This window comes from Rhagoletis pomonella, unplaced genomic scaffold (genome assembly GCF_013731165.1).
Source record: "Rhagoletis pomonella isolate Grant_MI unplaced genomic scaffold, Rhpom_1.0 Rhpom_scaffold_00005, whole genome shotgun sequence".
Taxonomy (NCBI): Eukaryota; Metazoa; Arthropoda; class Insecta; order Diptera; family Tephritidae; genus Rhagoletis; species Rhagoletis pomonella.
This window is the reverse complement of record NW_023458559.1, coordinates 75496428-75513252: the sequence shown is the minus strand read 5'-3', so window position 1 is coordinate 75513252 and position 16825 is coordinate 75496428. Positions and strand designations below refer to the sequence as shown.

Sequence of the window (16825 nt, the reverse complement as noted above, 5' to 3'; positions counted from 1 at the left end):
AAATAACGAAATGTGCTAGTCTTCCACGCAAATAACGAAATGTGCTACTCTTCCACGCAAAAATCTGAAATGTACTAGTCTTCCACGCAAATAACGATGTGCTACTCTTCCACGCAAAAATCTGAAATGTGCTACTTTTCGACGCGAATAATGAAATGTGCAGGTCTTCCACGCTAATAGTGAAATGTGCTAGTCTTCCACGCGAATAGTGAAATGTGCTACTCTTCGTAGGGACCGACGATTTCACAATCTTTGTCAAAAAAATAAGTTAGTTTTGTAAACTATTTATTAATCATTTTTATCATATTCAGAATAATTTGGTAAATAACTTTAACAAGATGACATTGAAACATGTCACGTTTAAGGACATCAAAGAGGATGTTGCACAAAACGACGACTTAAACCAAAAAAGTGGTGACCAAAGTCCGGAAGAGCAGAATGAGGATGACGATGATGACTATGACTACCACGAAGACAGTGACGACACATATGACTATGAAGAATCGTACACAGGCTACCAAAAGCACAATGCTCAAACGGCTCAAATTTCTCTCAACCACACTGCTGGCGGATCTGCGGGCACCGCAAGTGCAAGTAGTGCTTCGCAAGCAAAGCGTTTGAACAGCTTTCAACCAAATGAAAAACTACTGCGACGTTACTCCGCACGTATAAATGTAGAAAAATACGATCCTAACGCAAATATGAGTGCGCAGGCCGCCAATAAATTAGTTACATTTGATCGCCGTCAAGAAGCTGAACGTGTTCGCGTACGTGATAAGCATGACCGCGCCACTGCCGAACAAGTGATGGATCCTCGAACGCGCATGATACTGTTCAAACTTTTAAATCGTGGTTTCATACAAGAAATCAATGGCTGCATCTCAACTGGCAAGGAAGCAAATGTTTATCACGCAGTCTCGAAGGATGGCGACGAGTATGCTATAAAAATCTATAAAACGTCCATACTGATTTTTAAAGATCGTGACAAGTATGTGTCAGGTGAATTTCGTTTCCGTCACGGCTATTGCCGCCACAATCCACGCAAAATGGTACGTACCTGGGCAGAGAAAGAGATGCGTAACTATCTGCGCATGCATAATGCTGGTGTGCCTGTGCCCGAACCACTGCTGCTGCGCTCACATGTGTTGGTGATGCGTTTTTGTGGCAAAAATGGTTGGCCCTCACCGAAGTTGAAAGACGTTGAATTGACCACATCAAAGGCGCGTGAATTGTACCGCGAATGCGTGGTGCTTATGTGGCGTATTTATAACAAATGCAAATTAGTGCACGCAGACTTATCAGAATTCAATATATTGCTGCAAGATGGACAGCTAATAATTATCGATGTGAGTCAGTCAGTAGAGCACGATCATCCGCATGCATTCGACTTCTTGCGCAAAGATTGTGCAAACATATCAGACTTTTTTCGAAAACGTTCAGTGGCCACAATGACAGTGAAGGAGCTATTCGACTTTATTACAGATCAATCGATTACTGAAGAAAACATGGAGGCATGCCTAGAGCGTATTTCTGAACAGATTAAAGATCGGGACTTTGAGGCAATTACGGCGCAAGAAAAAATCGATGAAGCTGTTTGGCAGAACACGTATATACCAAAACGTCTAGATGAGGTAAGTTGATTGCAACGTAATATACAAAATGCCGTTAATTAATATTTTAACATTTCTTAGGTGCGACACTTTGAACGCGACGTGGATAAGGCGAAAAAAGGCGTGAAACAAGATCTTATCTATGGCAAAATCACTGGCTTAAATGCCGAGCTAAATGTGCAGAAAAAGCCAGATATTCTTGTACAGGCTGAAACAATAGAAGATGAGAATCTAAAAAATTTGCAAGATAAAGAAAATATTGCGGAAAATGCAGGTCAAATAGTCGGCGGTTCTACTGGCTCAAGTGATGATGAGGAAGATTCTGAGGCTGAGGGTAACACAAGTTTTGTGAAGTCACCACGTCTACGCGATGAATCTCCTAATAGTAAAAAAGCGCGGAAGAAGGCTGTCAAAGAGGCAAAGGCAGAAAAGCGCAAAGTAAAAGTGAAAAAGCATGTCAAAAAACGCAAAGAAAAGTTGGCGAGTACGCGCAAATGAGGCATAAAGTGTAATTTTTAAATAGTTTTATTTATATGCTTTTAAAATAGTAAGTTTAACATTCTAAATGAAATTAGAAGACAAAAAAAAATAATAAAGTAATGTAAGTGAAATAAAAACAGGGTTTATTTTTTTAGAAATACCAAAAATTTAATTGTTCGCAAGAACATCTTTTTTATAAAATAGTTTGTACATCTTAAAATATGTGGAATATCTTTGATTATGTACCTACTTATCTCATAACAATATGTTCTTTTCCGATCGTAACAAAATTTTACATACAATTTAATTACAAAGCCACTTATTAGGTATGTAATTTGTAAAAATTTTGGAATAAGAGGGGTATTTGTTTGCTTGCAATTAGATTACTACACGTATAAAGTAAAAAATTGTACACTATTAACATATCATTTATCACAGCATAAGATTGCCTATTAATATTATATTATGTATATGCATGAACTTCTGATTATGCAGCAACTAACATCCACCATGAAACCATTGTTTATTTTTATTTAATTGACCTTAACTTTACCACTTAATACTAAAAATCACATTTACAAAATAATATCGCTTATGTACCGCAACGTCTGCGTAAACTCAAATACATTAGCACTCTATAGAAGAGCATAAGTACTGTGAGTATCGAGAAGAGGTACCACATCGATAGGTGTTCAATGTCCAGAAACTTGAGCAGCACTCGCGGATCACCGAAATGGCAATATATATCGTCACATTCTAATTCGGGACGATCAAAGCCAAAAACAGAGAGTATCAACGCCACTACACCGACCCGTACATAACTGAATTTCATGAGAAGATTCATTCCGTATGGGATTTGTGCGGCAAAATCAAATCCATATATAGCCAAGCCTAGCAGTGGAGCAATCGCCAGTGGGCCAACAGCGCTGCCATTCTATGAAAAAATAAATAAAATATTAGTAGGATTTATTTTTTCAATTTCCTGTTCTAATTTTCACAAGTATAAACTAAGGTTTGGTCCTGTTAACTTATTATTAGTTAGTGTAGTCCTGTTGAACTTATTTTCTTAAATTTTACTTCTTAATAGCGTTCAGGTGTCGATATTGTTATAAATGGATAAATTGATTCGAGAATTAATTAATTGCTTTGCTTTGAATTTCATTTTTTTAAAAACTACGCTTTTTGTCAAATTATTTTTCTGACGCAAAAATTACCTTTTATTCTCTTGCAAAATAATAAACAATTTTCTTCTGTAAATTCGATTTTTTATAACTAATTAATAAACATTTACTAAATTGGCGACGAGAATAATTTAGAAAACGCGCATTCAGCAAAAGCGATCACTCCCAATTCGCCGTTCCCACGACAGCCGGTTCTACGTACCGGAATGACTCGGGTTTTACCCGACCAAGGGCTGTTGTTTCGGCGATCTAAACCCGTTTAGGTCGGCGAAGTATCTCAGAAGTTGTTCGTCCATAGGGCTGCATTCGCTACGTTTTCTTTTACTCTGGACTGGCATCGAGTCAAACCCAGGGTCAGAAACCTACACCTGCTGTGTATGCCAGAGACGACGACACCACAACTCCACCTCAGTCAAGTGCAATACTTGCGAGGGGTGGAGTCGCCTCACAGTCTGCTCAGGACTACGGACACATCGGCAGTGGACCACGTCGTTTGTGGCCCCCTGCTGCTCAAACAGAGCAGCCTCCACGGCTAACCCCAGTCCACCTGAGCAGTCCCACACAAAAACCACAGCACAACAACATAACACAATAGACCACACCACAACCGCGACAGACCACAGAACACACACAACCGCACCACCACCCACACGCCACCGCCAACAACTCTTGATTCCTCCTACAATCTGCACGGTATGTCAGACCAGGATATTCCGTAATGTGACATCAGTCAAGTGCAACACCTGCCTTGGCTGGTGCCACTTTAGGGCATGTTCAGGTTTGCGCACCACGCTAGATTGGACGAGGAACGTCGAGGGCCCGTGTTGCGCAGCACGGTCGCAAACCTCAACCGCGACGCCACCCACCACCACCACAGGGCGACAACCACCTCAGCAGCGCACACAGCCAATGGCGTCCCGGCCACACACATCTCTCACACCACGCATTACCACACGTCTTCCGAACCATATGAAGCTCCTTCAATTTAACTGCAACGGGCTCCAGAGCAAGATCGGGGAGATAACCGTCTTTATGGGAAGGCATGGTAGTTGCACAGCAATTCAACATTGTTGAATTGTGCCGGGTACAACGTGCATTGTCGAGATCGCGAGCGAGATAATGGTGGTGGCTTAGCGTTCATCACGCACCACACCGTGCAGTATCATCTTATCGAAGCAGACATCGACCGCAGGGATACCACCCTAGAATGTTAAGGCATTGCTATCCGGTCAGGCGATGTTGACCTCGAAATATTCAACGTATACATACCCCCTGTTACCTCCTGCCTGGCAGGATATCACCCTGATATAGGTGCGCTCCTCAGAGGTGAAAACCGAATGGTAGTAGGTGACTTTCATGCGCACCACGATCTTTGGCACTCAAGCCTGTCAAACGATCTTAGAGGAACCGATTTGGCTGAGCAGATAGACGATTCGACATTCTGCACAATGAACAACGACGCACCCACCAGGATTATGGGCAGCTACTGCAGCTCGCCAGACATAACAATAGTCAGCGTTGGTCTGATAAACAGCATATCATGGCGACCTATGCTGACTTTGGCATCAGACCATCTGCCCATAGTCATCTCGATCGATAAACCAACTTTGCTTCCGCGGAGCACCGAACATATATCAACTTTTCTAAAGCTGATTGGAAAGGCTTCGCGGAATTTACTGAAAACACCTTCACTGCTCTCCCACCACCAACCGATGTCCAGCTTGGTGAACGTAAGTTCCGCAGGGCTGTTACTGCTGCTGCAGCCCGCTTCGTACCGGCAGGATGCATCACGGACCCACGTCCAAATTTCCCTGCCGAAGCGGCTGTTCTAGCCGATGAGCGTGACAGCCTTCGTCAGGCCGATCCCGGAGATCCCCGTATCAGGGATCTCGACGCGGAGATTCGGCAACTAGTGAGCGTACATAAGCGGAGGAAGTGGGAAGAGCATCTGAAGACCTGTAACTTCACCTCTGGTGTGCGTAAGCTTTGGTCAACCATGAGGTCACTGTCCAATCCGACGAAGCACGACGACAGAGTCGAAATTTCTTTCGGTGACCATGCCCCGTCTGACCCTGAGCGATGCGCGAGCTACTTTAGCCGGCAGTTCATACCGCATTCACCGGTGGACAAAACCAAGCGTCGAGTGACCAAAAGGCTGCACAAACTGCCAACAAATTGTGCCCCCCTTTCTTTCACTTGCGGTGAAGTTCAGGTGGCCATCGGGAAGGCGAAAGCCTCCAAAGCCATGGGTCCCGACGGAATATGCATGCTGATGCTGAAAAATTTGGGTCCTGCGGGAGTAGCGTACCTAACGGAGGTCCTCAATTTGTCTATGGCCACTCTCATCATCCCAGACATCTGGAAGGTGGGGAGAGTGGTCTCACTGCTCAAACTGGGGAAACCTGCCAACAAAGGAGATTCGTATCGACCGATAACACTCCTTTCCCCGGTAGCGAAGACACTTGAGGCCCTGTTGCTCCCGTATTTCACGAACTACCTGACCCCAGCGAAGCATCAGCATGGTTTCCGTAAAGTGCACAGTACAACAACAGCACTTAACGCCATAAACACTCAGATAACTCGTGGCCTTAACCGTAACCGTCCCTGTAAGAGAACGATTCTAGTAGCGTTGGACCTGTCAAAGGCATTTGAAACTGTCAGCCATTCCACGCTACTAGAAGATATAGAGGCTTCCTCTCTCCCACAGAGGCTCAAACGGTGGTCGTCAAATTATCTGAGTGGTCGACACTCGTCGGTAATGTTTAGAGACAAATCGAGCAAACTTAGAAAAATAAAACAGGGGGTTCCACAGGGTTGTGTCCTTTCCCCGCTACTGTTCAACTTTTATATTTCGAAGCTCCCTCAACCACCAGAGGGAGTCTCGATTGTCTCTTACGCCGACGATTGCTCAATCATGGAATTGATGACCCGTGTTCGAAAGTAAACGGATATCTCTCTGAACTTTCTCGCTTCTTCACTGCAAAGTGTCTAGCCCTCTCCCCTACGAAATCCTCTATGACCTTGTTCACTACCTGGACGAAGGAGGTCATGCTACCGCTGGGAATTCACGTCGATAATACACCAATTCCGACGGTGAATAACATCAAAATACTCGGAGTAACATTCGACAGCCTGCTCTCCTTCTCTGCGCATGCAACCGCTATTGTCAACAAAGTACAGAGCCGCATCAAAGTCCTCAAGTCGCTAGCCGGCAGTACCTGGGGCAAAGACAAAGAAACGTTGCTGGCAACATACAAGGCCGGTTTTAAACTACGCAGCACCAGTGTGGTCGCCGGAGACTAGTAGGACGCAGTGGATGAAGCTACAGACAACACAGAACACCGCACTCAGAACAGCGTCCTGATGTCACCTGAATACCACCTTCATGACGAGGCGAAAATGCACCCAATTAGGGAGCATAACACAATGCTCTGCAAGCAGTTACTGGTTAGAAGCCACAGATGCGGCCACCCAAAAAGACAGCTGCTTGCAGAGGAGCCCTCGCCTAGGCACGTCAGAAGGCATCTATATGAACTGACGGATGAAGTCCAGAGGTTCAATAAGCAGCCTCTGGACCCGTCAGCATACCGACAGGCCCTGAACGGCATTCACAGGGACTCAGTCTCGAGTTATGTAGACTCTAGACCTGTGAATGCCGTTCTAGGCACACAAACACCGGACATTGACGCGACGGAGATCCATCTGTCTCGGGAGACAAGAACTGGCTACTACAGCAGGTGAAACTCATACCTGAGCGAAGTTGGGCTATTGAGGTCCGAGTCTCCCTAGAAAGGCAAATCTCTGTCTCGTCCACTGCGTCCTTCTAGTCCCCGGCGACAACACGGGCTCTGCATAGTTTAGAACCGGCCGGCCAATTGCCAACAACGTTTCTTTGTTTTTGCCCCAGATGCTGCCGACCAGCAACTTGAGGACCTTGTTGCGGCTCTTTACTCTGTTGGTAATTGTGGTTGTATGCGCCGAGAAGTATAGGTAACTCCGAGGTGGTAAAGCGAGTTGCCGAGGATCTCGTATGGGAGAGTGTTAGGCTTCATGCAGTGAAGAAACGAGAAAGTTCGGAGAGGTAACCGTCAGCCCTTGTAAAGTTTGGTTTGGAGATAAACAGGCTTCGGCATTGTACCACCTTCCGTGTCATTTTTCGCTCTTGAAATTCGTTCCAAAATAAAGCTTACCACCCAGTCGTAAAAAACCAATCAACATCAACATATATTTTATATCACATGTGTGGCGTTTCATTTTATATATTAAATTTGTTTTTAAGCTTCTCCACTCAAATTGTGGACACTTACCGTTATGCTAAATGTCATTCCAATTGCCAATCCCATGCCCTCTGCAATTAGCGATGTCATTAAACCAATACTGGCAAATAAGCCAAAACGCCACCATTGAGCCGGCAACCCACTCATCCAATAAATAATTGTCAGCATGATCATATTGAAAAAGATCTAAAATAATTAAATATACATTTTAGCTTTATGCCCGATAGTTACTATAATTGCAAGTAGATATGTATGTTAGTTACTTGCAAGGGCAACCGTGATATATTCAAAGCCATATAATATGGAGTTAACTTATACCAACGATTGAAAGTCTCCTTTCGTACGATTTTTATTTCCATGGGAACTAAATGGAAAGAAAAACAGAGATTTATACTAATGACCAATTGATTAGGAAATTCAATGGAGTACGTTTCCCATTCTCATAATTATAATTATAAACGGGTTTTACTGTACTCTAATTGTACTTACAGCTCAATATGGGCAGCATGACTTGTGTATATGCGATGATTATAATAACGCCAATGCAGAATTTCAAATGGTCAAACATGCGCGAGCCCTGATTACCAAGATTTAAGAAAATCAAACCTAAATATAAAATAAAAAAAATATTGCATATTTATATTGCCTTTTGAATCAAAACTCCATTACACCACCTACCAAAGCACAATGCCGTTAAAAGATGATGCAAAAATTGTATAAGTAAAATAACGTGGCTGCGCATTGTACGCTTCAGCATCATTTTTAAGAGCACAGAGAACTGGTGGACGCCCGAAGAGTGCTCACGCTCATGATCCAGCAACTTGGTGAAGGTTTTCACCTGCTCATAGAATGCAGTCACGCCACCAATCAGCGTACCATCGGTAGAAAAATTCGTGCCGGCAGCGAGCCAATGTTGTAGGCGACTACGTTTTGGTTCCTCCACGAAGAAAGTACGCACCGACTGCTGAAAGTCTTTGGAATGTGGCTTTGAAACGGGCGTGGGTACACCGCCGTTTACTTCGCTTACACCATTTAGACCATTGTGTTGTTGCTGCACTGGTGCATAAATCCACTTGCCATTGCCAGTGAGATCGCTAAGCAAGGGTATGAGTTTACCTTCGTCCGCATCGCAGAGCTCGATAACTGAAAGAAAATTAAACAAAGTTGGAATAAAATGCAACCCTGCTCAATACATCACACAAACTCACTGTAATCCGATGGACTATAATACTTGGGGCATTCGATATGCACGTGACGTAAAAATGGTATGACTGCCGATGGTGGTCCCTGATAGACGCACTGTCCACTGGCCAGCACAAAAATGCTATCAAAATAATTGAATATCGTCGCCGACGGTTGGTGTATTGTACAGACAATGGTGCGTCCTTGTTTAGCTAATTGGCTAAGTAACCGAATGCATTGCGCCGCTGTCACCTCATCCAGACCGCTAGTGGGTTCATCGAGGAAAAATATCTTTGGATTGTCCACCAATTCGAGTGCGATCGAGAGGCGTTTACGTTCGCCGCCACTCAATTTTTCCGCAAAAATGTTACGTCTATGATTTAGATTGAGATTCTCGAGTATCTCTGTTATCAGCTCAGCTTTACGTTCGCAATGCGGTAACTTGAGATTGCAACTAAGCTCCATGAGTTCCTCAACGGTAAGTAGGGTTTGATGATTGTCATCTTGTGTGATGTAGCAGGAACCTTTGCCTTCGATTTTTATGTGTCCACTAACGTCGGAGGTGCTGAGAAAAGGAGAAGAAAATTGGGAAGTTGGTAGGAGTTTCAAGATGTGTTAAGATTAGGACACTTAAATGAAATTGAGTAAGGCTTTTAAGACCAACAATTGTGCTAAGTTTGAGAGAAATTGGTGAAGCGGCTACCGAGATTATGCATGTAATCATCAGTGGGCGGGGCTACGCCCATTTTCGAAAAATTTGTAATATTCTTATTTTCCGCCAAAAGGTCATTGTAAATATCAATTTACTACAAGTAATTTTTAGCAAAAAAAAACCGACTTCAACTCTCATATAAAAAAAAAATATATATATATATATCTCATGATCCGCTGATCGGATCTTAACCAGATTAGTATGGGACCACCTCTGAGACACTACCTTTCCGATACAAAAATTATTATTGAAATCGGCTGACGTGGTCCAAAGTTATGCGGTAACATACAAACATAAAAAAAAAAAAAAAAAAAAATATTCCGAGAAATTAATAACCTCCCCCTTTTTTGGAAGTCGGGTAAAAATATCGCGCTTTTTGTATTTTCGTCAACTAACATTATGTATGTGTATGGAAGGTAGGCGTGGTTATTATACGATTTTACCCATTTTCCTACATTAAAAAGAAGTACACGTACCAAGTTTCGTTAAGATATCTCAATACTCGAGTTATCGTGTACACAGATGGACAGGCGGACGGACAGACAGTCACAGCCTTATCAATTTCTCTTTTCTTTCTGAGCACTTATGTATACATTGTATATATCTATGTATCTCAATTCCTTTAGGCTGTTACAAACAACCGTTATGTGAACAAAGTTATAATAGCCTTGTGCACAAATGCGCTTGGGTAATAAAAATTCTATCCTCGAAGGTATTTTTAAATCGGTACACTTTTAAATCCGTACAAATCGCGTGCTGTGGTGTTGATGGATATTCAACATTTGAAAGCAAATTTATATGGCTGGGTGTAGCTGAGTGCGCAAAGATGCTTGCCACAAGTTGTTGATGTCCGGAAATGGTCGGGTTCGAATTCCACTGCAGGCAAAACATGCGAATAAATTTTTTTTTTTTAGTTTTTATCTTGATTATTCACTTCACGGATGCTTTTTCAGTACGAACGCGGTCATTTTAATATGCGCGTAATTGAATTGAATATTTACCAATATACAGTACTTTCGTTGACGTTTATAGTAAGATCAATTACGTTTCTATTTGATTTTAATATTTTTTTCCCTCAGTGTACAGCTCACGTAAATCTGTATACGTTTCCGAAATTTCCGATTTTTACGACAGCCTTATGGTCTTATTCATAAAAAATAAAATAGGTTTAAAGAGCTATATAAAGTGGAATTTTCATTCAAATTGTCGAATTATAAAGCATTTAAAGTCCTCGTTATTTTTTTTTTAATTTAAGTATAAGAATATAATAATTTTTATAATTCCGGTAGAAAACCTACAACTTTTTTGGAAATGCACCCTAATATGTATGTTTAGCTGAAAACCTAGATTTACGTAGAAATTGAGGGCCAAGATAAGATGTCTGAATCTTAACATCGCAAAAGATGAGTAGATGAGAAAAAGGTGCTGAGAAGGGTACGGAAACCCAAGCCACACAACAAAATTTCATTAAAAAAATGGTGGCATAATCAAAACATGCGCGAATAATAAAAAATTATTATGTATTAAATACAGCCATGCTTCACTATTCGTGTTTCTTTGAGAAGCTACAGAACTACATACAAACATACACACATTTTTATTAAAATGAAACTATTACCTCGCATTTTTTGCCAAAATTAATCTTTTGCATGGAACCTTCGAGCATCAAATACCTAAGCGTGAAGTTAAATATTAAATGTATAAAACCAGTTATTTTTTAAGTAAGTACATATGTATATACATACGAGTATGTACATTTGCATATGTACAGAGGGTAGGTACATAGGTATGTGTATATTTAAGTTACAGTGACTCAAACAAATTACCACGTGTTGATTTGTTTTTGTTTTTTTTTAATATTCGTAATGTTTTTCGAGCTAGATTTTTTTGTTATTTTTCTATAAAAAAAAACCATATAAATCACAGTTTCAAACTTTGGTTATACAAAATTTAGGAAAACCCAACAAATTTTCATCACAATTTCAACTTTGTAATCTGCACCTTTAGAACATTAAAAAAAAAAAAAACGCAAAAGCAGCCTCGGAAAAAAAATCCCAAAAATCAACACAATTTTTTAGCCGGTTGAAACTCTCACTTCTTTAGACTAAAATTGTATGGGCTATAAAACTGCATAAATGCATAAATTTGAGTTTTTTATGAAAATTTCTTGAATTTTCCTAAATTTTATATAAAGTTTGAAACTGTGATTTATATACTTTTGGTTAAAGCTTAGGCGGTATATCTATAGAAAAATAACAAAAAAGAATTTGCTCGAAAAATATTGCGAATGTTTAAAAAAAAACTCAACACGTGGTCGTTTGTTTGAGTCCCTGTATATGCATGATTGTGCAAAAAAGTCATCAACAATAATGTTTTATTGATCTTTGACGGAAGTTTAAAGCCCGTCTCAAAAGCGTAATTCGATAACGAATCTAAAGTAATAATTTTCTAAAAAAAAAAATCAATAAAAGTTAAACGAAACGAACATAGAAATATCGGTTTGATATTTTTTGAAGTGATGTGAGAAATACTTTTGTCTAAGTGCAAATTTATGTATGTATTTTGGAAGTGCTAAACTAAAAGACATACAAGACTTCATTCATACAGATGTACATAAATATGTACGTACATACACAGATACATACATATCTGGCTGATAGCTTTTTTTTCTCCGCTTTATATTGACCTTGAATTTGAATGTGAGCTCTGATAATTTCTTCTTTTAGCTTCTTTGATTATAAACATGCATATATATGGTTTACACACATAAATATATTTCCTCCCCATGCCAATTCAAATCTTTATGCAAATCTTTATACTTACCGCAAACCTGATAAAGCGTTCAGTAAACTACTCTTGCCCGCACCGGAAGGGCCCATAATTGCCGACAATTGACCATTGCGGAAGCTGCCGCTGACGCCGCGCAATATTAGACGGGTACCAGTTACTTTAACTAAAAAAGAAAAAATTAATACCATATTAAATTAACTTTAGGTATTATTTAGGTATACACAAAAAAATATAAATGTTCAAACAATTCTAAAATGATAATGCTCGGAGTTTCCATAGTAAATAACAGCACTGTGTAACCAAATAAAAAAATTAAGCAACGTGGAACGACTTATGTTGGCTATATAAATTTTGACTTAAGTCCGTCAATAAAAAAAATCAAAACTTCATATTTGCGTACAAAATTCTAAATATAACTTATAACCCGGGATCTACTGTATAACAGTTTACAGCTCTAACTATTCGGCAACGCTGGTCTCCGACACTATTCTATTTAATAATATGAATTACTTTTCAAATAGAATTTAGACGAATTTAAGAAGTTATTTCAAATGAATTCAAGAAAACATTTCATTAAATTAAAAAGCGTTTCTTTTAAAATCAACAACATTTTCTATACGATATGTGACTTTTAAAATCTAAATAAAATCTATAAGAATTTTCACATAAAATCAATAAGATTTCTCTATGAAATTTTCTTCGTTTTTTCGTCTGTTTTACCCCTTAGCCTAGAAACTTTTCATAGAGACAATCTTCTTGTTTCTATATGTATGTATGCAGTATGTACATATGTATTTCCAGTTGGCACAGGCAAGTAACGACTGTCGAGCTGTCTTGAACTTTTTAACCGACTTCCAAAAAAGGAGGAGGTTATCAGTTCGTCGGATTTTTTTTTTTTTTTTTTTATGTATGTTACCGCATAACTTTGGACCACGTCAACCGATTTCGATAATTCTTTTTGCATCGGAAAGGTAGTGACTCATACCCATACTAATCTGGTTGAGATCCGATCAGTGGATCTTGAGATATATATATATATATTTTTTTTTTTTATGTTGGAGTTGAAGTCGGTTTTTTTTTTGCTAAAAATTACTTGTTGATGTACAAATCGATTTCGAAAGGTATTAAACCGAATTCATATAAGGTGGTGTGGCTAGAACAACTTATTTAATTTGCCTTGGTACAAATATATTAAAATTTTATACTTCTCTAAAATGGGTGTGTGAGAAAGTAAGAATAATTGTATGTATTACTTCCCCTCTACTTCCTTGAGAGAAGAAAAGCTGAAATTTTACAGTCGTTTATCAAAAGCAAGAACAAAACACATGTCAATTTTTGTTGTACAATCGCTACCGCCTTGAAAGTAATTCTAGTCTTCAGCGACCTGCATATAGCAAAATTAAAAGAGCCTAATTTAACATTAGGGTAAGTTAGGTTGAAGTGCTTGCTGAACGTTTAGGAAGATAGCATACCTACATAGGTACAGTCAGGGGCCCATTGTAATACCACATGGATCCAAAACCACATTTATGATATAAAATCTGGACAAACTTCACACATTGGAGGTAAAGCTTGGCTAAGCACTTTGCCAAAATATTATTACTAAGCAAACCAATTAGGTATCTAATTTAAGGCAGCAGCCTGTGCTAATAAATAAGTGTAGATCGCAGAATATTCCTCCGCCAAACCTTGTCCTCTAACTTTCAGACATTTAGGAACAGATTCACTAAATCCACGTTCCACATATTACCCTCCACTCAGTTTGCCCTTTTCGGGCAGCAAATTATTTTAGAACCCACCCATGGAGGAAAGGTTAAAGGAAGCGTCGGTTGCCTTGTACAGCTGCTCAGTGACCATCGGCAAAAGGAAGGCGATTCGTAGATTTCATGCAAATCTACACATCACGCGCGCTCTTTAAGCAGCTTTAGCGGATGGTGCTGTCGTTTGCCTAACCTCACTTTGGATCGCATCTAAACACGCAAGATTATTTGGGTACTAGATCACGTTACTCGAAACTGTATGGTCCTTTAAGGAGGTGTCTATGAAGCAAAGATAAGCCGAGAAGACAAGGACATCAATGGAGACGTGTCACTGCCTACTTGAAACCCGGTTTCGTCTAAAAATACTTTTTATATGTATACTAACCGGCCACGGATGCGCGAGGCTTCGCCACGCGCTGAATGTATGGATACTCGTATGTATGTACATTAACGTATTTGGAGAAAGAAATCGTATGTCATCAGGTACTTCGTTTATTATATACTTAAAAAATATTTTTTAAATCCGTTCAGTAGCGTGGTCAAAATATCTCGCCTTTCCTTTATACTATGTATAGAAGATAGTAATTTTAAACAGGTGGCAACGTTACGCAAAAAATTAAAGTTTTTGTACATGCGAAGAGCATGCACTTTCAATTGTCATCGCATTTTTTTATCCAACGAACGGTGAAGATCTTATAGTTTTTAAACAGGTGGCAACCCTACTCAGAAAAATAATACATTATTACACATCTAGAGGCTAAGTCGTTCCATTTGACAGTGACGGTGCAGAACTGACGCCTACGCTTATGTAGTAATTTTTTAACAGGTGGCAACCCTATTCAAAAAATAAGACCTTGGTGATTTTCTAGAGACCAATCGCTTTCATTTGATACCTCACTTTTTGCAATCCAACGAACGGTGCGGATCTTATAGTATTTAGATAGGTGGCAACCCTATTAAAACTTTATATAAAAAAGGTCACTCTCCTATCGATACAGAGTATGTTAGAGAAAATCTCGTCAAAATCCGTTCAGTAGTTTTCGAGATTACCGCGTACAAAGAATCTCGACTTTCCTTTATACTATGTATAGATATAGATAAATGTTTTAATTTATTTATTTCTATTTTCATTTCAATATTTAATATTCCTTTTCATGTTAATTCACTTGTCGGCAGTACACCTACACTTGCACATTCACATAATCGTACCAGAACACAATCATGCGATTAATCCGAACTCGATGAGTGATTGAGTGGACCTTTGTTACTTTTCAGGCTTGCAAGCACGTTTGCCCCAAGTGCAGTAGTAGTCGTGACATCTGACACATGCATAAATGCACGCATGAATTTTTCCATAGTTGATATGCATTTTTGCACTACTTGCATGCAAATAAACTGCTTATCACTTAATTAATTATAGGTTTTTTTTTTTAATTTTAATGAATCAATTGTAATAATTGAGTGGGATTGGTAAAGTATTTACGATTTTGTTGCAAGGCAAGACAGAGTGGTTGAAAACAAAATGATGAAACGATGAGTGATAAACTAAAGAGGCTACAGATTGCAGACGCTGACTAAAGTCCTTGTAATGCTTTAAAACAAAAAGCTATGACTAAATGGTGTAATTTAAATTAGCATTTGATCATTATTTTATGATTTTTTTATATTTTTTTGCTCAACGGAAATTAATATTTATTTATTTATTTCAGTCTATGAAACAGAATTTCTTAAAGACTATGATAAAATTTAGATTAGTTAAAGAGTTTGAATAAACTTAATTTAAAACAATAAAGGCTATGTTGAAATTAATTAACGCAGAGTGTTTGTTACAAAGGCGAATAACTCTGGCTATCGGCTCGTTGTACGAGTATAGCGACTTATGCGAACCTTCAGCGAACATTATACGATTTCTGAGATTAATATTAGATTCCGGAATTTGAAAACGATTAGATATCTCTGGGCAGACAATGCTGCCAGATAGAATATTGTATGCACATTTTTTCATAAGTTGCCTATGAAAGGATACTTTTTTTTTTGTTAAAATTAAATAATGGCGGGCACTGCAACATAATCCAACCTAGTGGAATACAGGAAGTTTCGCCTGTGCAGTTAAGTTTTGACTTACCGCTATGACAATTTCATATGGTAGTTGGGCCAAAATATTAATTTGAGTTGTGTAAGTTACGAAAATGAAGTCTAAACTAACCAAGCTTTAAATTTTGGCTGGATGTAAGCACCTAATTTTTTAATAGCATTTGTAAAGTAGTAGTATTTGAAGTATAAAAGTGGAAATTAACCTTCCGCCACACGCGAAAACTTTCCTGTGGGAATTAAATAAATATTTTACATTTGAGCGCCGCCATGGGTTTAAAAAAGTTTTAAGGGGAATTAATAATGTAAACTTGATTTATGTTAAATAAGACTTTTTGCTAAACGACAACAACAACAAAATATGTAAATACCAGACTGACAAGCCTATGTAAACAAAAAATTTAAGTGAATAATGTTTTTTGAAAGCTATGCAAATGACGAAGCCACCAAGCAATGCAAATGTAAACAATTTAATTGACTTCTGGTTGGTATCCACTAATGGTGCGCTATATGGTAAATGGTGAAACGAAGAGACCAAGTGCATCCCTGAGTTATGAACACTGCTTCTCGGCATAGGCTCGTTAAATTTGTAGGCGCAATTGTTTATAAAAAAAAACACTCGAATAAGCATAACTCACAAGAAGTGCGACACGGCCACAATAAGAACGAACAATATTAATTTATGTTTTCTTTTTTTTAGCATTTACTACACGCCAGCAGGGAATAACAAAGCTATTACAGC

The 16825-nt window shown here is 39.1% G+C and overlaps 2 protein-coding genes across 3 annotated transcripts in view; one reads left to right on the top strand and one right to left on the bottom strand.

The window, feature by feature from the left end:
• LOC118739575 (serine/threonine-protein kinase RIO1) overlaps positions 1-2205 on the top strand; it is a 3693-nt gene extending 1488 nt beyond the window's left edge. Inside the window, exons 2-3 of the mRNA XM_036470971.1 lie at positions 312-1631; positions 1692-2205. Of these exons, the coding sequence (XP_036326864.1) occupies positions 312-1631; positions 1692-2108 (1737 nt within the window). The 3' untranslated portion in view covers positions 2109-2205. The remainder of the gene's footprint in view (positions 1-311; positions 1632-1691) is intronic.
• Positions 2206-2289: 84 nt separating this feature from the next.
• LOC118739573 (ATP-binding cassette sub-family G member 1) overlaps positions 2290-16825 on the bottom strand; it is a 54681-nt gene continuing 40145 nt past the window's right edge. For both annotated transcript variants that reach the window (XM_036470970.1, XM_036470969.1), the window contains exons 3-9: positions 12266-12395; positions 8757-9295; positions 8227-8691; positions 8038-8154; positions 7812-7912; positions 7579-7734; positions 2290-3024 (exon numbers count right to left, since the gene is read on the bottom strand). In XM_036470970.1, the coding sequence (XP_036326863.1) occupies positions 2683-3024; positions 7579-7734; positions 7812-7912; positions 8038-8154; positions 8227-8691; positions 8757-9295; positions 12266-12395 (1850 nt within the window). In that variant the 3' untranslated portion in view covers positions 2290-2682. The remainder of the gene's footprint in view (positions 3025-7578; positions 7735-7811; positions 7913-8037; positions 8155-8226; positions 8692-8756; positions 9296-12265; positions 12396-16825) is intronic.